The sequence below is a fragment of the Lepeophtheirus salmonis genome, chromosome 10 (assembly GCF_016086655.4).
Source record: "Lepeophtheirus salmonis chromosome 10, UVic_Lsal_1.4, whole genome shotgun sequence".
Classification (NCBI taxonomy): Eukaryota; Metazoa; Arthropoda; class Copepoda; order Siphonostomatoida; family Caligidae; genus Lepeophtheirus; species Lepeophtheirus salmonis.
Window position 1 is genome coordinate 7762382 of NC_052140.2, and position 26059 is coordinate 7788440.

Sequence of the window (26059 nt, forward strand, 5' to 3'; positions counted from 1 at the left end):
AACGCTTCTGGATGGGGAAAATGTTGTTTACGCTAAGCAATGGTTCGAAAAGTGTTACGGGGACTCCGCTCCATAAAGCGAATAAAGAAATATTAATAACAGTTTTTAAAAAAACCCAATTTTGAACGAAAAAAAAACTGCGTTTTATTTGTTAAGCCAAGTACTTTTCAGCCCATGCGTTAGGTACTAGTATCATAGATATAAAAACGATGATGTGAAGAATAAGTTAACACACTCCTAGTTGACCAAAATATTCAAATTGTAGTAGAAATAAATAGTTTCTGTGCGTCCAAAAGTTCTGGAACATGATTTTAATTGCGTTTTGAGAGGTTTTGGTTAATTTTATGAAAAAGTTGCGTTAACGAAAAAGAACAACTAATTATTTATCTTTTGAACGCCTGATTTATCAAGTCTCTAGAGTAATGATGAACGAAAATGAAGTAAAAAAAGGCAAAAAGTGGCTTATTTAGTCCGCACCAGATTTATCAATTATGAAACTGTAAAGACTTTAAATGTCTGTAGAACCACTGTCTTAAAGGTCAGGGATAAGGTCAACAATGGTGAAGACATTTGTGATTGTAGTAGAATTGGAAGGCTGATCAAATTAAAACCGGAAACAGCAAAATAAGCCTTTTTGAAAAATCAGAGGATGACGATAACAGACTTGGCGCAGAAGCGGTCTATGAGCCTTTCCACAGTATCCAATGCTGTAAAAAAAAGCTAGTGGCATGTCTTTCCGACATATTGAATGACCCTTGCTCACTCAACAACTGTTACGATTTGATCGGTATAAAAGCATTACAATGACCTGAGGTATCACAAAAACCATTATTTTTTCTTCTCGGACGAGAACAATTTTACACTGAATCCCGTGTACAATAGGCAAAATGATCGGGTCGTATGTTTTGGAGAAGTCAACCGTAACCTCCATGAAGTGTCCACCACTAACCATCGTTATCATAACAACTCAGTTATGATGCACGGCATTGTTTCACTGAAGGTCACAAAATTAAGCCAATTTGGTCCGCCATTGGATACAGATCCACTGGTAAAGATAACTTGATGATTTTGCAAAGAAAAGTGCTTGTGTAGGTTTGCGAGATCGTAAAACAATCAAAGAAAGCCGATTATTTCTTTCAGCAGGAAGGGGCTCCTACACATACGGCAAACATCGTGCAGATTTGTGTGGTCAAAAAATGAAGTTTTGGCTAAAGTACTTCTGGACACCGCGTAGCTCGATCTGAATCCCCTTGATTACTCATCTGGTAGTGAATTGAAAATAAGGTCTGTAGAAACAGTATTGAGTCCTCAAGGAAATCGATTGAGAAAGATTGGTGATCAATGCCACAATACTACGTTGTCAACTTGTGCAAAGCGTTCCGGGGTAGCGTAGAGAGCGTCATTGAGGCTGCAGGTACTCAAACTCATAATTAATGTCCTCTAATGAGTAATAAACAAGTTCCCATTAAAAAAACTGCTATAATTTCATTTAATACCGCTAGGTGTAATTAATTGTTCAATATTCATTATTTTTCAAGACTTTCTGATGGCCCGCTATATTAACAACATTGAGGGCGTATCAAATCTCAGTTTTTATAAAAAAAATAACATGATTCCTATAGAAGAGTATCGAATGTATTTTGGGCATGTTAAACAAGAAAAAAAATCAACATGGTAACCCTGACAATTCGAAGAAGAGCAGCTTAGCTCTCATGACGTTTCATCAGATCAACTACAATGAGCTGGCACAAGGAAGAACAAGAAGAAAAAAGAAAAAGACTCGGCAAGAATTACACCAAAGTCGACTCTTAAACAAGGGCTGAGAGGGGGGGGGATGATGTGAATTTTAGCCCACCCTCACCCTTGGAGGCAAAATATATAGGTATAAATATAGAAAAACTGTTACTAAATAAATTCCAACAACAAATCTGTAGTGTAAGGAATAAACCCACAGCTTGAAATCAAATTTAAGAAGTATAAACGAAAAAACTGAGTGTCTTTATAACCAATATTAGGTTGGGGAAAGAGTAATTTCGTATTTTTCTAGCAAAGTGTATCTTGTTCACATCGGATCACACGATCAAGCGCTGTAAAGGTATAAGTGTATACTACAAACATTTTGGAGACAGTATTACGCTTGGTCAGTTCAGTCGTGAATCATTGTGTGTCGAGATTGGAGGTCTCAAAGGAAGAAATTCGCCATATTTAAAAATCACATGGGCCGAATTTTCAATTGGAAATACCTGTTGAATCGAAATAGATTTCAAAATTCTATATTTATTTACAGAAAATTAAATTTTTCGCAAAAAAAATCAAATATTAAATCAATTTTTCAAAAGGATCAGAGATTGAGACAAAAAAATGGTCAAAGATTTGGAAACGATTAAATTTTGGTCAAGAGGGTAATTGGCAGTTTGAATCGAAATATCGATTCAAATCAATATAGAAAAAAATCGATTAAGATCGAACCAAAAAAAAAACCATTCAATCTTGTACCAAGTCTCAACACTAATATCTCCTAATTTAGAATAACGAAACAAAATTTTTTTTATGGTTTATATAGAAATTAGTAATGGGACCATTCCAAATAATAATTCCGATTCTAGTAAAAGTTACTGATGCCGATTACGATTCTTTAATATTTTAAATAATAGGTAAAAAATACAATTTTGTTATCTAGGGCGTCCACAGGATAATATTTAAGAAGGGGAGAGGCTTGGTTTTGGGATTTTTTTTTTTAAATAAACCAAAAATATTATAATATTATTTTTTTTTTTAATTTCAAATATACCCTCTAGAAGGCCGAATCACTGAGTTCTTTGTTTAAATATATGTACGTTTAATTTTTTTTCAAAGATCTACAACTATTCACAGAAAATTAAATTTGTTGGAAAAAAAAGTTACAAATCCCCAGCCGGTCTCAAAAAAAAAAATTATATATATAATATTTTTGAAAAAAACCAAAAACAACTCAAATATTAAATTTTCTTGCAAAAAGCAAAAATTCCTTAATTTTGGAAGGGACAATTTTTTTTTTCATATCTAGAAAAGTAATAAATAGTTAATTTAAACATTAGCGTCCTGATGCCGATTTCAGAAAAAAACACCCAATTCTCCGATCCCGATGTATCGTCCCATTACTAGTAGAAACAACTCATTCATAAATGTATAACGTACGGGGTGGAAACTTGAAATTTACAGACTTTACAATTTTTACATAATTGCTTCATACATATTTGTGCGGGGATAACATGAAACCAATTATTCTTGTATATTATAAGGAATGTATATTTTGTATATTATATAATAAATTATCCCATCTATTATGGTATTTACAGATTCTGAACCGAATTCTAAGTAAACCGGACTAAAATATACATACATTTAAAAAAAGTTCTAATGCGTTTTTCTCTGTTTCATCAAAAAAAAAATTAAATTTTTTGCGGTGTGTTGCGACAGGCCCTCCGGCCCCTCCCCTGCGGACGCCCTAGTTTGCTTTTGGTCTGTGAGATCGCTACTTTATTTCATTTTATAATTATTTTTTCGACTAGAAGGATTGAGTAATTTTGGCCGTGTGTGCAGAAGCTCCATCCTGTTTCGAGCCCTGAAGGTGACTTCATTTTTTGCTGTACATAGAAGCAATTTGTGTAAAAGGACTTCCATGTAGCAATTAGCATTCTCCCTGATGCCGAGGAAACCAAAGGAGGGGTTCTCACAATTCCATTTCATACCATAAAGCTCAAAGCCGTGACTGATGCATACCTTTTGGTAGAGATGACGATCCTCTCAGCATTATTCATCTCCCAAAATATATAAAGCGGTATATAAGACGGTTATAAACTGGGCCTATATGAAATGTTTTTTCATCCAAATTGAAGATCAATCTTTCAACTAGTGCATATTAAAAGACATTTACAACGTTGGGTATGGTTTGCCTCATATAAATTCGTAGGGATAGGTCTCTCCAACATTACTCTGGACTTACCACCAAGTTTTGCAACTGTTTTATTTAACTGCAGTATGATACACCCCCAGATCGTTTGCATTATTTCCCTTTGACTTGGTTGGATTTATCTTAATATTATTTGTGAGGATTTTTGGATTTTGATTTCTTACCAGAGCAATCCTTCCTTCCTAAGTTCCTATCACATTCCTTCTTATTTTTTCACCTTGTTGACAGTCTTCCAGGATACTCCAATAATCCTTGAAATTTCAGTTGGAGTGCGACCAATACGTATTAATGTTGGGACACTATGCCTTGCTTCCCTCGCTGACGACATTTTCTTCATTAATAAAATATATATGTATAGATTTATTAGGGCTGGTATAGTACGGGGTTCCACTGCGGTTCGGTTTGGTACATATTAAATATTTTGATATCATAAAATTTTGGTTGTTTATTTTTTAAATAGTGAGGCATCCTTTTATAACCATAAGAAATAATTTTTGTATTTGCTTATAAGAAAAAAAAGAAGAAAAAAGATACTTAAAAAATGATACAACACATCCCAATTGACGAAAACTTTGTGGTATAGTGGATGATTTCCCAATGTTTCCAAGTTAGTTTCACGATACCTCACAACTAGAGATACAAATGTATTAAGCAAAATATTTTTTTCGGCAGATGGAGACATTCTGACTACTAATCAGTCCTGTGTATTACCGAAAAATGTAGACCAGCTCATCTTTTTGTAAAAAAAAAAATTATAATAAATTGATGAATGATAGTATTATATTACAGTGCATATTGTATATCAACCTTGGATTTTTACAGAAGTTAAGTATATATTTGTACTGAAAATAAATTACTAAGGAATGAAATATCGAAAAAACTTAAAAAACTACATTAAATAACAATAAAAAAAAACATTTCATTGTTATAACGTACAGAACCGCATACCGTGTATGGTGTACCGGGGCTCATACCGGACCGGTGATTGAGTATACCACCACAGCTCTATTATATATAGAGCCGTCATTTCACAAAAACAATAAATATTCAGAACTTGAAGTCAGTCACTTAAAATACCCAGAGTTTCGAATCATTTGAGTGTGTGCTTATTTCAAGTTTCCTCCCGGTGCGTACAATTAATGCAATAATAAAATTACCAATCAGGTCCTTGCATAAGTAACATCCATTTCGCAATTACGGATGTATAATGCATAATGCCAGGGAAAATATGACTTAAAACACGTATTAGATTTTCTAGTTGGCATTTAATAGTTTTTTAAAATTTTTCTAGTAGAATCTGAGGATTTTTGTTTGGGATGATGGTATTGGGCTAGCTCATAAACTTGATGACATTACATGTAAAAGACAATTTTCGTTCTGGCTATCATTTATAAATGACAGTTTTCTAGCTCCGAATTTTTGTTTGTTACGTCGTTGCTACGACATTTTTTTTATTACGTCGTTGCTACGATATTTTTTTTATTACGTCATAGAGCTGCGAGAACCAAAATAACAGCTTCAGTACCCTAGAGTACCGATATACTAAACAACACTAATATGAAGTAACCAAGTGTAGTGCTGTGCAAATCCTTATTTAGGACTGAAGACTATAGTCCCGTCTCCTTTAGTCTCGGTCTGGTACTTTTTTAATTTAAATTAATTCATTCTGTATGTGTATATTTAATAAATTTTCCTAGCATGTGGCCCAAATCAAGAATAGTGGACGAGGAAAATGTTCCTCTAATACTGGCTCTGAGGATATGTGATGAGTTATAAGTTTATGCCCTTTTTGGACTCGTACTAGAATTGGGGATTGACATCGGAGTATATCTTGCCTATGCCCTTACTAGATACATAGTGGAATTTGTGGTTGATACCTCCCCTCCTCCCCCTCATAGCTACTACTTGGAGCTAGTCTAATCCAAAGAAACGTTGTGATAGCTAAGCTGCTCATCTCCAAAACAATCTTCCAATTGTCAGGGTCTAGAATTCGAGATATGTTAAAATAACAAATGAAGTTATAAAATTTATTAGAAAAATATGGACCTTAGGAAAGGTTCGATTATCGTTATCCAGGTAATTGATTCAGTACGCTACTAATCAGCTATTTTGAGTTCATAAGGGTAAAATTCACAATTATATTCCTTATCATAAAAACTTTGGAGTCCATTTTCTTATAAAATCCTGTGTATACGAGGGTTTTTGACAAGTCCGTGGAAAGTCTGAAAGATGGGACTACTGGCGCGTATCGAGTTTATGTTTAGTTAGTAGCATCTTTTGGAAGAACGCACACCAACTTTCAGCCAGATCAGTAAATTTCTTTCTATTTGGCATTATTTTGAATCGAGGAAGTGGAGTGATTTTTAAAAAATGAATGAAAAATAATTTTGTGTGATGATTAAACATGACTTTTTTTTCATATTTTCCACAACTATATACATAAAGATGACTCTAAAAGACACAAAAAGATGAAGAAAGATTAAGACAATAAGAAACTCATCATTTTATGGAAGAACGAAGAAGATAAAAAACACGTTGATTTGAAGAGCAAAATTTCCTGTTTAGGCATTAATATTGTGTAATAATATTTGGCTCTTCTTCAAATGGGAAAAACAATAAAAAAAAATATAAGACAGCAAGCCCTCGAATTGCGAGGGATTTGGACTCAGAGAGCCTCTTTTCAGATGTTATTTAAAAAAAATTGAAGCTTACTGGAGATGTTGGCCATCAACTAGAGTGTCAATTGACCCTATTTTGATAATAAATTTATATTCTTATTATTTTAAATCATTTTTTTAATTTTTTTGAAAATCCACTGAGCCAATAAAAACCAGAAATTTCATGGATTTATCAAAAAGTTCCTGGGCGCTCCTGAACTAATGAAAAGAGAGAACATATTCGGCCCAAAGAGAAAAGTTGGTCACCTTACCATCGGCATAACTCCCTTTTTGAGATAAATTAATGTCCTAGATATATTCTCCCTGTTTTCGTTAGTTGACACTTTTTGACTTTAAACAACTGACTCTACTCATTACTGACCTCACAAAGGATTCGCTTGCTCAAAGGTATCCTTAGCAGCAGGACAAAACTTCACTTAGTTACTATTTTATAAATAAGATTCCAAATTTGCAATTGGACAAAAAAAGCTCGTGGATTGTTGTATATATATATATATATTATAATTAGAAGTACCTCGGACACTGTGATGACGAAATTGTGTTAGCCAGAGGGTCAATGGGTCCATAACACTCATTTTTGAAAAATATTGACAAGGAAAAATTGCGTGATTTTGTTGTTTTTGTAAACTATTCCTCCCCCTCCTGATCTCACAAATTATGAAATGATGGTTCCCTACCCCTCTCACTTAAATGAGGGTACAAGAACACTCTGATAATTAGTTGCTTTTAAATAATTTTTGTGTATTTATTTTCAACTTGCAAGATCTAGTTCCTAGAATTGCAAATGACTGGATCACAGAGCGGTGTCAATCTATATTTAGGATTAAAGAGCTGAGCCCAGTTCACTTCAATCTCAGAGCAGTCCAGTTCAGTGCTGCTTATACGTCCTAAGACGGATAAAGTTCGGTCCTTGATGAAGTCAATCAACTTTATTTCTTCTTTTATTCATTTGTTCTAGTACTGAAATTACGAAGGAATTTAATGTGATAGCAAAATAAATACTCATTGATTGACGAACAATCATAATACCAGGCAAGAGCAATGTCCTTCTCATAGAGCTAGCCCTAACCATACGTATCTCAATTAACCAAATTATTGTCCAATAAATTTTTTCAATCCATTCTATTTTCCGATATAAATAATCCATCATGTTGATTGATGATTAATTGATGACGGAGAAATGATTAGCACTTCTTCCATTCGAATTGCTGTCATGTGTATGAATTATTTAACTTATTTAAAGTACTACAACAGTAGAAGTTCGATCTACATTCGAACCATATACATCTGTTTAGTGTTTATATAATGATCATTAAAGAATGTAATTAATAAAAAATATTTTCTGCATAAGAACACTCATGGATTTACCTATATGACATATATAGTATGAGAGTAGTCTGAAAAGTTTCCGACCTCGACGTGAAGATGGAAGAACTCGTACATAAAAGCTATTCATATCTAACTAATATCTGTTGACAGTTACTGACCAAAATTTCAGGCATTATGTAACAGTCGTTTGAGTGAGTTGATGTGAGGTTTTTTTTTTTTTGTAAAAATGGACAAATACAGTTGTCATTAAATATTTGTTGTCCAAAATGACTAGCTTTTATTCACAAATGTCCAAAATGATCCTTCAACGAAATGTACTTACGGATAATTATCCTACGTCGAAATGCCATTGCTTGACCTAAAACCTTTCCTTTATGTATAATATTTTGCTCGTAATCCAATGGTTTACTGTACTTAAAAGATACATAAATACTATAGGCATAGAAATCCCAATAATAAAAAAGTTAAAGATGGCCGGCTCTGTTGTGTTGAAAATTTCTTGAGTATGTCCGAGGAGAAGAAACATTGCTTTAGTTGCTTAAGAAAGAAGATACGTGCCTGTGCCCTTCCTTATTTTATCTTTATTGTACCTGATGCGAATGATGTTAATAAATGATGATGATGATACGTGGTGGTTTATCTTGTAGAATTGGATGTTTCGTTCAAGATCCTAAAAATAAAGAGTGCAAGTGATTATTTATTCGTGTAACGGAAACACCGGAAATCAATCAGTTTTCAAAAATAATAGTCTTACTCAGTAGTACGAGTGTATTAGACATATATGTTTGGAAAAAATGATTGAATAAAGTCCACTACTGAATGGTGTGTATCTCACGTATATTTGTGCTTTTATAAATAAATACCTATTTTAGGGCGCGCCTTCTGCCACAAAAGATCTAATTGTGACGGATAACATTTTTTTTGCCACTGTGTAGGTATGTTACAAAAAATTACAAATTCAATATTTTCCTTTTAAACCTGTTTAATCTATTACCGGGTGTAGAAAAAGTACTTGGACCTGCCTCTAAGTAGTCATTAAAATACTCATAATTGATCAGGATGATGTTGTACAAAGAAAATTTTATTTCATAATATTTTTTTACTATAACAATGTAAAGTTATTATGAATATGGCCACCATCAGCTACAATTATAGCCTCCACCCGTTTCCAGAACCCTTACACACATTGGCAACGTAGTCCTTCTTCATGATCCTCCAATGTTAATGAGCGGAAGTTTGAGAGAATCAATATTCCAGTGGCGGACTTTACAGGCCTTCTTCTCAATTTGCCATTAAATGAAGTAATCCAGTGGATTCAGATATGAGCTCTGACGGGGCCAAAGGTTCTTAGACCATGCACTCTTATACAATATTAGCGCTATGGGCCGGAGCCCCGTCCTGCTGAAATACGTTCATAGCCTTGTTGGACTTCCTTATGTTCTTAGCCATATATGGGACCACCTTTTCCTTCAACACCATCAAGTAGTCGGCCGTGAGTAACCGGTATGCAACAGGAAACCAAATTGGAGGCATTTTTTCTCCAGTTGATGCCACAACCCCCAGTATCATCACAGAGTTGTTTGGCCTTGGTGACTGCCCTGATGCTGCTGTCAGCCTTCCCAAGGTATATCATCCAATCATATTGCTTGTTGTAGACGGAGTCAACAGTAAAGGTCTTTTCATCAGAGAAAAAAAATCGCCCCGTTTCTGTTGTGCTTCAGATCGTTCAAGAGTTGTTGACATTGCTGAAGACGGAGTTCTTTTTGACTTTGGAGCAATTCTTCTAAGGGACATTCTCCAACCTTTTGGATGGCCTTGCCCACACTGTACCGATGCACCTTCTACTTCTTGGAGTACTCTGACATCTTCATTGCCGGGTTGAGCTTAAAGGCCTTCATGATGTCCGAGGTAGTCCTCCCGGGGCAGATTACATTGCCGATGTGCATGGCTCTTCTTTCTTCCATCGCAACATATTCAGAATTTTGGTTTACTACATGTGCATCAATCAAAACCTTAGAATCTGAGCTATTCAAAAATAATGGAAACTTTAAGATTTAATTAACAACAACTATTCAAAACTGTGTTTTTAGAAGGTCTCATTACTTTTTCTACACCCGATAGATAATGGTAAAAAAAAGACATTTTGATAACAAAACTTTGTCTTTAGTTTCAATATTAAGAAAGTGATGACCAATTTATCATCAGGATTTCAACCTTTATTTGTATTCTCTTTATGTTATAATCTACAACCAAATCTGTGATCTAATATGATATTTTAATAAAGCAGCACAACTTTCTTAAACATCATGAGAATTGAATGAAATTTTCAAGAATTACAGAATACAATATTAAACTGGAGAAAAAAAATAAATAAGACAATGTACTTTCATATTGCGCAGTAATAAAGATTGAAGGTGCTAATGTCGGGTTAAAATTTATGTACTTAGCATCAACAAATTGATAAAAAATTTCACAAAATACTAGAAAAATAAAATTTGTCATGACCATTATACCTTTTGTTTGATCCATTACATTATATGCGTTGTTTTAAAAGCTACCTTGAGATGATTTATTTTCCAGCAAATGGTACGATTAAATGAACCTATATATTGAAAAAAAATTTAAACTGTGTAAAAGATTAAAAATTTATCTATATTAAGTATAATTAACGTCAAATTGATTTCCCTCATTTAAGTAATGAATATCCAGCTTTTCTATGGGGATCCCCAAAACACTTCTAGACTTCTGTGCACACCCCTTGTAAGATATTTCGCACTGAAATCGGCATTTTATTACATAACTACATTGTGTATAGACTGAATGAGCACATCTTTGCAAACTCATTGAAATATATATATGTAAAGTATTTAAAGTTCAAATATCAACTGAGTATATTCTAGATTAATAATAAGAAGTAGAAAAAGAAGAAGTGATCAACTTGATTATATCAAACTTCAACATATATTAAACTTTACCCTGAGCACAAAACGCATGAAGTTTTGGAAAAGTGACCAAAAACTATTGTTGTGTTTGTCCTATTTATTCGGGCCAGTCCTGTCTCAGGAACAGTCCAAAGGGTTCTCCAGGATTATATTTTGAGGGAGACTTGCTTTTTGGAAATTCTTAGAAAAAAATTAATTTTTTCTAAAAATTTTGAATTTTTTTTTTTTTAAACATTTTATATTTGAAATTTAATTTTAAAAGTTTTTTTTATAAAAAAAATTCCTTTTTATGTGAACAGCTCTAAAAAGCCAAGGCCCCTCACCAAAAAAATAGCAGGAATATATATATATAATCCTGCAGTTCCCCTTGCCTTTGTTAGGGCTGTATCAGCCCTTATTCATTAGGTTCACTTTAGTCTTAGGAAAGGTCATATCAGTTCTTGGATTGTCAGTACTAAAACTTATTAAAAAAATGAAAATTCCAAAAGAAATAAAGTTGAGTCACTTAATAAGTTTTTAGGACTGATGTGCAGGACTGAACCGGACGGGACCACAGTCTTCAATCCTAAATAAGGATTGTGCCATGAGTACAAAGCACATGAAGCTTTTCAAACATGACCAAAAGCTATAAATATCTCATTTTTGTGTATTTGAGCTTACCTAATACTACTTCTTGGAAAGATATATATTTTAGATTGCAGCCAATAGAAAATTTTTATATCATTTTTTTCTACAACTTACTATATACTATACACAAAATAGATGAGAGTTGCAACAAATGTCAATATTTAAATGTAAATACATTGTACTTGAATGTATGTATGCACTTCCTTGACTCTGAGTAATCTCTGCAGAATAATATGTTTTCCTTATTTACACAATAAAAACACTGTTTTAGGGGCGGATTTTAAATTTGTATCTTAAATATAATTCTAGATAAAAAATTATGAGTCACATTCAAAAAACCATGTGTTTAGATAGTTTCATGTCCCTTTTTCAAAAATTTCATCATGTGTTCGTTTATACAATAGGGGGGGGGGTGGAGATGCACTCTTTACTTTTTGAGGATTTCAAATCCAGATAAAATATAACTCCTATTTTTCATTTAAAAAGTAGAATATTGACGGATTTTTCTTTTATATGAATCACAATTTTTGTACACTTTTGTAAATAATTTAATACAACCAAATTTTGACTCTTATAACGTAATATTCATTTATACTTATTCAGTATTTTTATTTTTTTGCTGTTTTTTTTTTGTAAATTAATGATTGATTTAAAATATGGTTGGATTATTAATTGATTGAAAAGCAATGTGAAATTAATTTCTAAAGAAACATATAGAAAAAAATGTTGGGACCAGCTTACACTTTGTACCTATAAAAATGAAAAAAAATACGAATCAAACTCTTCATTATAACAATATTACCTTCATACTCAAGAATTCCTATGAAGTTGATACACAAAAGAGAAGAAAAAGTTGACTTTATGTTTCTTCTATGTAAAGTATTTTAATTAGTAAAAAAGGCTGTGCCTTTATCGGTCTAGCAGTTATTGAACTGCTAGAACGAGAACCGACAAAGTCGAACCGAGACTGCAATATATTGCTTATCGGCCTGGTTCTTGTGCTTCTTTATTTGAAAATTAATACCCTTTTAATATTCCATATGCATAATATGGTGTAAATGATATACGTATTTACCTTTATTGTATCACACGGCCTTTAATCTAAAAAAAAAAAAAAAAAATAACAATAACCATCTAATAGTTAGCCAAAAAAGTCGACCATCTTCCTGAGCTCAACCCCCCCCACCCTTGGCCTCCCCTCCCGCCCTCACATTGAACACCATTATTTTAAGCAACCTTAGTTTTTGGGGACCCTGTTGGAGCATGGGGCACTATGCACTCTGCGTATAAGGTAGTTGGGGCCCTGTTTGTATATAATACCATTTCCTGGGCCCAAATTTTGAAGCAATGCCTCTTGTTTAAGTGCCTGTTACAAAACTGAGTATGTATAAAGAAGATCTTTTTAACATTCAACGGTCATCAGGACCGATTCGTCGGTCCTTCAGTTCTAAATTCCTAGTTATGTTTTTATTTTGTAACGCCTAGCTAGGAATATATTTTTTGAAATTGTGTTAATAAATTTAAAATTTATTTTTTTTGAAATTTTGTTAATAAATTTAAAATTTTTTTTTTTTTAAATTTTGTTAATAAATTTAAAATTTTTTTTTTTTTAAATTTTGTTAATAAATTTTTTTTTTTTGAAATTTTGTTAATAAATTTATTTTTTTTTGAAATTTTATTAATAAATTTAAAATTAATTATTTTGAATTTTTTTTCCAAAAAATTTAATATTTAAAGAAAAAAATTCAAAAAATTTAATCTTCTGTAGGTATCAATGGGTTTTTTGATTTTTTTTTCCAAAAAATTTAATATTTGAAATTTTTTTTTTGATTTTTTTTCACAAAAAATTCTTTTGGGAATAAATATTGATATTGAAGTTTTTTTCCAGAAATTTGTTTTTTTGAATATTTTTGAAAAAAATGTAAAAACTTTGAGGCCTCAAAATATAATCCTGGGGACGGCCCACATTATTTAGAAATTAATAGCAATTAATAACAGTATATTCTCCATTTCATCATCCTCAAAATAACAATAATATAAGCCGTCGTGAAAGAGGTGTAGTACAATAAAAAGCCATCTGTAGAGAGAGAGAGAGTCATGATGGAGAGAAATTATCATCGAATCCCCGCTACCGTCATCATCGTCAGAGCACAACTGTTTGTTGTACATTTTATGATGATTATTCATTTAATACAATATGATCAACAGTTGTATATAGATACATCAAACTAGTCTACATATATTTGTCATTATTATAAAGAGACACGCAAACTTCTGCTAGACTACTACTATATAATAATCATGTAAGGATTGTGATATACATTTAAGAGAAAAAGTGTAAGTGTGGTGAAAGAGGTGAATACAGATGAGTATCGTGGTTGATAAAAGTACTCCTACTAGGTGTGTGTGTATGTTTAGCCCATTTGTCATGTAAAGCTGTGTGCAGAGAAGCAAAACAGTTGTAACTCTTTTAATAATTAGATTTTTGTATTCATATTTCAGAATTATAAATACAATCAGAATGCCCCTGAATGAAACAAAAAGCCACGACTAAAAGTAACACATTCTCAACTCCTTTAATCCACTTGTTGGATCTGTGTACTTCATTAACGACAACAAAAGGATTCATATTACCTAATAATAAGCAGTGCAATTGTGCTAGTGTACAAGTGAGTGCAAGAATTATGGTTCAAAGAGCCTAGAACTTCCTTTTAATCAGTTGGGGCGGAGGGGAAGTATACCTACAGGAATAAATGTAAGTTAAATACCCGTCATAATTAATAGGTGTATTCAATTCAGAGCATGAACTCTTTTATATTATCTTCTATCAATAATCAATATACTCAAATATTCCTGAATCGTAATTATGTATCAGCGTACTATTAAGTCATTAGTCTGTAGAGATGGAGAAAAGTCTGCAAATCCAAAATTGAAACCCACTTTTTTGATCATAATGTACAATTACTTACATATATTTCCATCGAGAAGAGTACTTAAAGCCTTCGAAAAATAAAAGATACTACTTTAATAAATACCCCCATGGGTTCACCTCACCGGATCATGTTATTTATTTGTCAGAGGTTTTTAACTCTTCCACATCTCCACAAAAGTTCCGTATTTGAATTATTATACATATATTATCTTTGAAACCGTCTTATGAGATGTGACATTGCAGATTTCTTATATTTTCATAAAAGGATTTTACAAGGATTCCATTGATGCTTCGAGCTCTTGACTTTTAGTCCGCAAGTGGGCTTGTGTATTTTACAATTATATATAATATATCTCTACCAAAAATGAGCTTGTTATTCAGTTCTTATTGAATAAACTACCCATAACTCCCATGTACCTTAAATTATATTTATAAGAATGAAAATCATGATAATTGTAAATATAAGACTAGCATAAAATATATTATTCCTTCTTAAAATGTAAAGAGTAATACTTCAATTTAACAATATTTATTATTTACTTACTATCGGGATCTCAATATTTTTTGGGGTAATTGGCGCCGAAACCAAAGGGGAACGGAACCCCATCCCACTGTTTTAGACTATGTATCATATTTATCCGATAAAATTGTAAGCTGTCTTGTCTATGACAACACCATTACATAATTTGCTCCCCCATTTTCAAATACATTCAAGCACCGCTGCACAGGATCCCATAATTTCAAAATTTGTTTACCAGGATATGATAAAAGTACTTTATATCGACACACAAATTGAAATACATTTCGGGTCCAAATCGAATATTCGCGGGTCTTAGTTTTGGAGACCTAGACAAGTCTAGAGTCTTATATTATCCGTGTGATAAAGTGGAGTCTTGCTATGTTTCAAAAATGGACTCTAGTCCTTGTAGATTTGCAAGTCTTTATTATTTAGTCAGGTCCACAGCCTGTTCTCTAGTGAGCCATATATACATAATAGTATTATTTGCGTTATTTTAAAATAAAAAGAGAGATTGCAACGACCCTCTTCTTTTATTATAACTTAGCCATAAGGTGAATAGGACATGGATTTACTAATCCACAATGCCACTAGTACAAAAACGTATCCATACATTTGAGCAGACATACGAATATAAATTTGAATATATGAATAATATATTTTGTACGTATATGTACAGATGATATTATACCAATGATATATAATAAAAAAATATTAATTTTTTGTTGTTAATAGGACACCTGTGACTGAAGCTATTATTGATATATATATTTATACGTTCAAATAATTATTAAGCTTTCACAACTGTTGTAAGGCCTTAAATAATATACACTTGTACTCTTCAAGTTTGAAAATCAATAATATAGAATTATGATATCATCATCGGTTCCCTGAAAAAATTAAAATAATAGTCACATGCATAGAGCACACATTTTTCGTACAAAAATAACACCGTTGCTATGAAAATAATTATTAGCTTTAAAAAAAACTAACACTTAACTCTTTTACAGAGTATGAAATAAAATAATCATTAAAGACAATCAACTATTTAAAAAAAATAATGTCTTGTATCTTTTAAGGCTATAATGATGATTAATCCTGAAACCTCCTTTTTGAAGTCCATTCAACATGATAATGCTACACCCTTATGGAGCGGATATGTGGTTTGGGCCAACTATCACTTGGATGTGAACGTATTCCCTCGCTCAAGGAACTCTCATTTGAACGAATGGGGAAGCTCTAATGCCAAGGACCTTTTCTCTCGTAACCCGAGAATCCAATACAATGCAGACTTTATTGTCAATATTCAAATAATATATACTAAACCATCATCATCATGGAATTCATCCAGTGCCCCTTTGATCACGGAGGAAGTCAAAAATGCCTTCTTTGGAGACTCCTCCTCCAGACAGTCTGTTCACATTGTCATGAAAATGACGTCCACTTCAAGTCATTTTGTATCACATATCGAGGCTACGAATGCTTACATATCCGGATTTGCATTCGTTCCTGCTCAAAAAGGAGAGGCACACATGCCGCTTCATCCTCTTCGACCTCTGGTCATAGATTTGAACACTGAGAAGGTTGTACGTTGTGGGGAATACTTTTATTTCAAGGCCTGGATCTTGAATGAAAACTTCATTCTTCCCTTCTATAAATATGCTTGCCTCAAAAATGAGCCTGTTATGAATTCCTCTCCTCATCCTTTAGGTGTTCCTTTTCATACGCCACACCATCCTCCACCCTCAGGATTACCGCCATACTATAGTCCGAGTATGTCACGAGCTTTACCTTCTCCTTACAGCAAACTTCAGTCTCATTTCCAAAGTTCCAGTAGCAGTGGTGGGCCAAGCAGCAGTGCTAGCAACTTTTTATGATCTGCTTCACCGGCAACAAAGTCAACAACAAACTACTGAAACTACCAATAAATACATTCAAAATTCAGTACAAAAACCATCTCAATCCTCTGTGATAAAACCTATTGCAATGTATCCCTATCACGATTCCTCGCAAAACAGTGCCATTCACTTCCGCCCGGATCAACAAAGCATGAAAGATTTAAAAAAAAAACCTAATTTTAGCTCAGACTCTGTATTTAAGGCGCATTTACAAAGTGGAAGATCATATTCTGGTCCGAGCGAGAGATTTCATCCAAGTCAAAGTGATTCTCCGGATAAAAAGCTATCCAATTTACGTATTTATTCTCCTAAGGGACCAACCGCCACATCCTCTCATCAACATCAAGAGAGAACTTCCAATAATAGTCCTGGTGAGTAATACATCATATTTACATATAGTCAAGATTAATAGAAATACAAGGTTATACCATAACACTTTTCCGACTGATGTTTGACTTCCACCACGCTTTTTAATAGTGACGTCAAGGAGTATGACTGTTATCAAGAGTAGCGATATATCACCTTTTGACTGTTACTGTTAGAGTACTGCTGTTTATACTCTATGACGTTAAAATATGTCTGTCTTTCCTATCAGTCGGTAGGCTACATAAAATGGATAATTATATCCTTCCCGATTCCATGATGGTCTAATCTTGTATTTCTATTAGTCTTGCATATAGTGTTCTGTCGCTCAAGTCCAGTCCAGTCTGGGACGACTCCCTTAATACAAATGAATAATATAAATTCATAACAAAGAAACACCTCAATGATGTGACGAAGGCTACAGGTATTTTTTAAGGACTAAAAAGTGGGACTGGACGAGACCTAACCGAACCAATCTGGGCTGAAGCACGGTCTTAGATAAGGTCCGACACAACATTCAATATTATAAAGTAACGCATTGATCGGACTCTTCAAAAATTAAGGCAGCATGGACCGAGTGTACCACTTGTGGTTATTCCTTATGTTTTGTGATAACTTAGTGAGGTCTGCTGTGCAGGGGCGTTGCTAACTTTCATCATGGGGGGCTAGCCCCAAAATTATCAACACCATTATATAATTACTTATATCACTAGCTTATAGCTTATATTTATATATATAGTTTCAGAGGGTACCTGTGTTGCAGGGCTGAATAAAGGGGGGATACGAAGAAAGAATGTAGGTAAAAGAAATGAGACAGAGCTAGGGATGTAGAAAGAAGGAGAAGAGAAGAGGGGAATGAGATGAAGATAAATATTCAAAGAGAAAACGAAACTTTATTTCGGTCAAAAACAGACTCTAAATGACCCTGCAGCCCCAAAAAAAAAAAAAAAAAAATATCATAGAAACAATTGTTGAGACTCGTTTCAGCGCCGATTTTTTTTTTTGTTCGGTTTGGTCTTGATTTTTCAAGACCAATTTGGAGCGATTTTTCAAGACCGATTTGGATGGATTTTTCAATCCAGACCGCAGTCTCAGACCGTAGACTGATTTTAATTAGGTCTCACATTATGGAGCGATTTTTTTCCGGTCTCAATTTATGACCCGATTTTTTAGTCTCGTATATTATGAGAGACCATTTTTATTTCTAGATTAACTGTATTAAGTACAGGATAAGTTGTAGAACAAATACTGTATAAATATAAGAGACGGCGGGATCAAAATTAATCCGAGCCATTTCTTTTTAAACTTCGTATAACGTCATTCTACTTGAAAAACATATGATGTCATGTTATAAACAATTTATCTGTAAAATGTGTCTAGACCCATATTTTGGGACCAAACTAGAGCGTATTTTTCCTTTGGATCGATCTAGACATCATTTGTATATGAGACCGGTTCGGAGCGAGCTTTTTGTTGGACCGAATTAGTTCGGTCCAAGAAAAATATATAACTGTCTCAAACCTTTGTAGCATTTCCAAACCGAACCCCAAATCTAATAGAAACATGCTTGATTATTTTATACGTCTACTCGCTAAATGTCAGACTGATTTGTTAAACTATTTTGGATTCCATTTGCGATAACAACAAAAGCAGAAGTATAAATATGTCCAAAATTTGATACAAAATTTAGGGGGCACCCCCTTCCCAAGGGAATAGGGATAGCACGTTCTCCTGTGTGATAATGGCACAAGAAAACTAGGTGGTGCAACTCATAAAAAAGATTGAAAACGTTACATCAAGGTCTTCAAATTAAATAATCATAGAGATTTAGTTGTTAACTTATTTCTGTTCTTATCTAAATATCACCTTTGAGTTGATATGTATCAGTATTTTTTTTTTTGCCATTCAAAAACGTACAGTAACTGTCGTTTTTCACTTATTTCATGACTGAGTTTCGTATTGTATATATAATTGCATTGTTTTGTTTCTGATCCAATATGACAATGATGAAAAATAATTACCTTTTTTTTTTTTTTATTTTTTTATGATATTTAGTTAACCTCAAAACAAGAGCTTCGCACTCTCCTCAGACCTCTCCTCCCCCTTTGTCCTCCCAGCCTAATAATTCAAAAACTAATGAGAGGGAGACCACAACTAAATGCGAGAAGTACCTCTCTGAATTTGTAAACACTTTGTTTAGCTGGCAAGAAGACATAAATCAGACGTTGAATCTATTGGATAAAGTCGTTCCACTTTTGATCAGTTCCGAGTATGAAGATAAAATACTACTGGAAAAAGTTCATGACCTATTCAATACATTCTACAAAGGTCAAAAGGGGAATATTCCACAAGAGTATGAAAAATGGGAAGTCAAAATAGAATTGCAATTTGCAAATACTCTAAAAAAGTGTCCATATAACTTTAAACAAGATTTAGCAACTCATTTACTGAAAGAAAGGGACACACTCCTTATGAATCAAAAGAAAAAGGAACGGAAGCTCAAGAAAAGGATTTTTGAGGCCACTATTAAAACAGAGGAGCATACGATGAAGCGAAAAACGATAGGAGTATTTTCTGGAAACTTTAACGAAAAACTGGTTCATTTCAATACTGTCATTTTGGAAAACGTTTCTGTTCCTCCTAGCTTTAACTATAATTTTTTTTCAAATCTATATTGTCTATTTATCACAAAAGACATCTCTTTATTCCCTTGGGATAAATGGAAGGACAATAAAGTCCTAATAAGCACTTCTCACTCGAAGATGAGCGCTGCTTTTTATTTGGATGACTCCAATTCAAGTCAGTTTAACCTTCCTGTAAAGTTTATGGAACATTCAGAAGATTTTCATAATTACATATCTACGGAAAAAGACTCTCACAGTAGTACAGAAAAAAAGGCTTGTCTCATAAGCTTCACCAACTTTTATCATTATTTTCAAAAGATTGAAAAGGTCTTTAAAATCGAGCCTCTCATCACTTGGAAACCTATAATTTTTTCCAAGACTCCAGGCTGTGCGTCCGCTTCTTCAACCTCAACTTCTTCCTCGCAGATGAGTGCCATTCAAAAGAGTAAGGAACAAGATCCCTTTTATGGATTACTCATGACGGTATTTGGAAATAGGGTCTATGGCTTATCCTACAGAAAAAGAATTAAGCTTAAATTTGAGTTTAGAGAGAGAAATTCCCTTATATATCATGCATTGATATTTAATAATAACATTGTGTTTATCTCCGAGGAAACAGCCTTGAATTTTTTGTTGGAGATTGATAACCTAATTTTTGGCTGTGAGAGTTTTGAAACCTTTTTGATTAAAAACGATAGAATCCCCACAAATAGCAATAGCGTGCTCAAGTTAAAAATCCCTATAACTTCCCGAAAAGTTCATCCGCCAAAGGACTCCCTTGGGAACAACACTTCAATCATACCAAACGTCCTCATTAAAGCAAAGATATTGAATCACGAGCAGCTAAATAACTTAGAGTTCCTTAAAAAGGAAATCTTTGAGGGAGAGTCATTTATCGTGGAACGGAAGCAATCTCTCATCATTTTTCAAAATACCTTAAAAGGTCATATCAAATCTGACGAAAACTATGATCACTCTTCTATTATTGACTTTCGAATGATGCGAAAAATTCGTGCCATAGCCAAAATGAGGGTTGTAATACGGAACGTATATTATGACCTTATTATATTTTATTTCGTCTCCTTTATGAAGTCTGAAGGCTCTGAATTAGTGTTTGTGAATAATTCAGAAAATGAGATTATCGGAAGATCTATCGATGTCTTAATATCTCCACTGACTGAGAACACACAACGACTTGTTTCTAAGTCCAACTTTTCATCCTCAGTGCTATTGACAAGAAAAGACAAATCAACATGGGCCATGATCACGGATATAAACGAGCCTATTCGTTGTATTGGCCGCATAATCATGCCTAATACATTTAAAAATATTATATGGGAGGCCATCAAATGTAAGGACATGTTCTTTTCAGATATGGAGAACATTCGCTGTGCATTCTCTTCATCCAATAAAGTATGCACAATTAAGTCATGGGAAAAGTTGTATGGAGTGGATGATCAGTCCTTTAAGGACTTGCATCAGAGCAAGGAAACGTTGGAGCCTTGGGACAACAATTTTGACGCACCACAAAATCCAATCGAAGAACCCGTTAGAGAAGAGAAAAAAAATAAACGTCCCTCTAAAAAGAAATCGCAAGATGAGAAATATTTTAAATCCTCTAAGAAAATGAAGGAGGATGAGATCATTATCGCAGAAGTTGATGCCAAAAAAGAGGAAATCACGAATCCAATTAAAAAGCGAAAAATTGTTTTTCAAATCTTTGACAGAGGGGCAACTCCGCCGCCGCCTGTTCTTTCTCCTCCTCTTCTTATTAAGGAGGTAGAACAAAGGATGGTTGAGCCCAATGAACCCTATAATATCCTACAAAGCATACCTCTTAAAAAGAGACTGATTCGAGCGAACTCTCCTTCTTCCACGCTTTCTTCCTCATCTCCGCCTCTAACGATCGATATAGACGAGGAATACAATGACGTTGATGAGGATTTGAATGAAAACCTAATGCACATCAAAGATGAGCCCCATTTTTCTCCTAAAGTTATTATTCCCGAACGGGATCGCATAGAAGCGGATAGTTACTTAAACCAAAGAGAGATTCCAATTGCTGCCCAAGAGGATGATGAGGATGAAGAGGTCATCAATGTCATCAAATGCATTGTGAGCGATATCGAACAAAGTGGGTCCACAAAATCCAATGATCAATGAAGACATATTCAAATACATTAATCGTATTTAAAGTATCCCGGGTTTTGCTCAATTAATGATTTTCTTTTAACTATATGTCTTACTAATTGGAGTATAAGTGTCATATCTTTATCTATTTAAGAGTTTATATTTGTGTTGAATTTTTAATATACCTATGGTTGTGTTATTAAGATAAATAAATTTATAATCATCGATCAAACAGAAAACGGGTGTATTTGGGTGGGATGGAGAAATCAAATTGTATTTTCTGACTCAGTGCTTTAACTTCCCAAAAGAACGACCAAAAAGAAGTTCAATTGTAGGGATTTTTGTTGAATATTGTTTCTTTTGAGTTTTCTCTCTAGGATCATAGTAACATTATTACAATTAATAAACAAATTATAGTTTATGCCGTTTGGCGAAAAAATTATGGAAATTTGGGTGAGAAAGATAATTTTTTATACTTCATTTTTTTCAATTTAATTATTTCTCTACTCACATACATATACTAGGGGTATTACCCGGCACTGTTGTAGTAATTAAGCGTCAGCTAAAAGACTAACTTTCCTTTAACAATGATCTGATAACTCTCCAAGAAATCCTCAGTGCTAAACTCCGTTTCTCATGAGCACATTTCGATTCTATTTGCATGCACCTGCAATATTTGATAAATACGATGGCTTTGTTATTTCTTAGTCAAAATATGCCTATCATATCCATTATGGATGACTATGTACAGTGCACCCATTGACTTGCTCTCATATATTCAGACAGGCAAACAAACGTTGCTTTATCAATAATGATTAAAATAATTAAACTGTAGAGTGCTTTTGTTTTTGAATAAATCTTAAAAAATGACCATTTTATGTTACTTAAAAGTAGATGGATCATAAGCCTGGGAGTCCTTGTCATACACTGAATGCCTATTTTGGCCATCTTATAATTTCTATGAAGACATTTTGGCGATCATATATGGTGTTTCCACATGACACCGCCCAACAATACAATACAAAGTAAATGAAACACTATTATGTTTAATTATGCTGGATAACACATGTCTTTATTGCATCTAAAACATGATAACAATGATATAAGACGCACAAATAATACATATATTTACAGGAAAATAAAAATACGTCTGGGGCACACTGGAGAAAACAGCTTAATAATTAACATGTATAGCTTAATTATAATATGCATGTTAATTGGCAATTCATTAAGTCAATATTCATTCAGGAGGCATAACCAATGCGACCTTACAAACTGGCCGTGTAAATAATCGACCATTAGAAGCTCTAATAAAAACGCTTCTAACAAGCCCATCCTTAACCTAATCAAGGGCGTCCTTAGGGGGTGGACACGAGAACATGGATCCTCACCCAAAAATGAGGAATTTTTGCTATTTATTATAGAGAAAAAAAACGTCATTCTGGCAAATTACAAAATTTTATAATTGAAATTTAATTTTTGTAATTTTTTTGGATAGCTGTGGATTTTTGAAATTTTTTCCCAAAAAATTAATATTTGAAATTTCATTTTTGAGTATTTTTTTCTAAAAAATGTAATATTTCAAAAAAAAAAAAAATAATAATATAACTTTTAAAATTTGTTTCCAAAAAATTGAATATTTGATTTTAATTTCTCAATTTTTTTTTCTAAAATAGTTGTGGATTTTTTAATTTCTTTCCCTGGTAAACTTTATTTTCTGCGAATGAAAAAGGATTTTTGAATTTTTTGTGCAAATAAATTAATTTTCTGTAAATACCTATGGAATTTTGAACAAAAATTAATTTTTGATTTTTAAAAAAAAAAAAAAAAATCCTAAAACAAGCCCCTTCCTCAATATAGTCCTGTAAGCGGCCCTTCTAATTAGCATAAATCCCTTTCCTAGAGGCCACTCCTAGATGCCGTAATACATCATCCACTACATCATTCAATCAAAGATTTTTTAGTAGATCTCAATAATCTTGAATGTATTCTTTTATCCATCGTCTCCGAATAGATGGGGTAACATTATAATTTTTCACCTTCTAGAATTAGGAGCTTATATTCCTTGTTTAAAACTATCTGGAAGGTCGACAATGTTGAATACCCATAATGGCATTGAAGGGTTAAAACCGGATCACCAGATATTGATGATAAAAGGCACTAGGGTTCTACTATTTATAATACATTCAATCTCAATTAAGCATGTGTCTAAGTACTTATGCGAAAGCCTTACATTCCTAACAATTGCTAGTGAAATACACTTTTCGTCAATTTAATCATAGATTCCCAAGCCCCACCCTGATTAGGAGCCCTAGAAGGAATACACTTCCATTCAGTGTCTCTCTCAGTGGCCAATTTTATGAATGTACCCCTTTTTTGCCTTCAAAAAATTCGTAAGTATCTTGAAGCATCCTATAAAATTTCTACCATTATAACCCAAAATGACTTTAGGAATGCCTACATTACAGGTAAACCACCAAAAAGTAATCAGGAAATCTTAGGTGCTCAATGATCTTGACAACTCAAGATGAACAGACCTAGTAGCAATATCTGCAAACTGACAAATCTATAATTTAATCCCTTGATATGAATACCCAAAAATAACTTCTTAAAGAAGGCAAAACTATTGATGGGCCGGCGTGGAGTAATCTAATGTGTTCATTAAGGGGTTTCAATTGAATAAAAAGTGAGATACGTCATTCCTCTTTTCTCGAAAGTTGCATATTGATAAAAGGAACTCTTGCAAATAAATGCAATTTCCCTCCCTTCTATGGAGCAATATTGTTCCTCCCCCCTCCCCACTTCATTGTTATAAATAAATTACGCATAAAAAAGAGATTTACTTGAAAATATCTGAAGTACGCAATATTAACTTATCCTTTGTCTTTTCACTATTTCGGGTAATTATTTAATACATCTTATCTTAGGATAAGCATACGCTTGGTGAACGTTATGTTGATTATCCGTTATTTTTCATTCAAATCATGCTTACAAGAAATTTAACAGATCATTTTATTTTGCCTAACCCACAGAACTGCATCCGGCCATTCTTCCGTCCTCCAAACATGTGATTAAGTGTTTGTTAAAAGTGAAGCAAGGTCTTACTGAGAGTCGTCCAGTACAACGGATGACATACAGTATTGATGATGCATACAGTCAAATTGATGCTTTCCGTTTGGGAAAGCATCACTCTCCCGTCAATGAACAAATGTAGTGTGACTAGAAAAATAAAATGCATAGATTTTACTGTCCCTCGATTCTCAAAGGATAGTGCTACCAGAGAAAATGCCAAGATGGAAAAGTTCGAAGATGAATGTGATAAGTTGTTTGATATATTTTCTTGGCAATGCTATAAGAAACACATTCTTAGAGAAAAGTGTAGCTGCATTAAAGGTAATATAATGAGCAGCTTGTAAAATCCCAACAAATAACTTCTTCTTTATCATCACAAATTTGATCTAATGAACTAATACTGTCTTTGAAGGGCAGTGATTTTCCAGACTTGTATTCAACTGGTAACACTGTCTTTGTAGATGTCGAACTAGGAAAATCGTTGCCCTTTGTAATTCAAATGCCGTGAATGGACCATCAACTTTTACCTCCTAAATTTTCAATTAATAAAACGTATGATCCACTCAACAGTTCTCCTAAGTTAACTATATGAAGAAAACTATTTTACTAAGATGCTTATCGTATCACCGTCTTCACTAAGTGTATTTCCGAGGACATTTTATTCTTTCACAAAAAAATATAACATGAATTACCATATGACCACAGGATACGACTAGCCTAGGCTTAACACTAGAAGGTTCTACCTGTAGGGGTCCTGGATAACATTTATATAAAATTTAATATTTACATTTTTTTTCAAGAAAATTAATATTTGAAATTTTTTGTTTATAAAACATTAAATTTTTTGTGTACAGCTGTAGATTTTTGATTTTTTTTTTTTTTTTGTAAATGGCTATGCATTTTGAAAAAACTTAATATTTATAAATTTTTATCAAGAAATTTAATAGTTGGAATTTCATTTTACGAATTTTTTTCACAATTTATAATTCTTTCTG

General features: G+C 33.2%; 1 protein-coding gene and 1 long non-coding RNA gene across 12 annotated transcripts; one reads left to right on the top strand and one right to left on the bottom strand.

Moving 5' to 3' along the window:
- Positions 1 to 7337: 7337 nt before the first annotated feature.
- LOC121125199 (uncharacterized) lies at positions 7338 to 8788 on the bottom strand. 4 transcript variants are annotated; one of them, XR_011781986.1, is made up of 3 exons: positions 8714 to 8788; positions 7999 to 8629; positions 7338 to 7917 (listed from the first exon to the last, which is right to left on the bottom strand). It is a non-coding gene; the product is annotated as an uncharacterized lncRNA (long non-coding RNA). The 4 variants fall into 4 exon arrangements; XR_005866574.2 differs by having other exon boundaries at positions 7338 to 7590; positions 7660 to 8629; XR_005866572.2 differs by having other exon boundaries at positions 7338 to 7590; positions 7649 to 8629.
- Positions 8492 to 22231, top strand: LOC121125198 (uncharacterized). Of its 8 annotated transcripts, none has more exons than XM_040720333.2 (5): positions 8623 to 8781; positions 8832 to 8894; positions 14031 to 14283; positions 16057 to 17246; positions 19294 to 22231. In XM_040720333.2, the coding sequence occupies exons 4-5, from the start codon at positions 16964 to 16966 to the stop codon at positions 22023 to 22025; spliced, it is 3015 nt and encodes a 1004-aa protein (XP_040576267.1). In that variant the 5' UTR covers positions 8623 to 8781; positions 8832 to 8894; positions 14031 to 14283; positions 16057 to 16963; the 3' UTR covers positions 22026 to 22231. The 8 variants fall into 8 exon arrangements, with proteins under 8 accessions (XP_040576268.1, XP_071747430.1, XP_040576267.1 ...); XM_071891325.1 differs by having other exon boundaries at positions 8832 to 8890; XM_040720334.2 differs by lacking the exon at positions 8832 to 8894 and having other exon boundaries at positions 8492 to 8781.
- The last annotated feature ends 3828 nt before the right edge of the window (positions 22232 to 26059 follow it).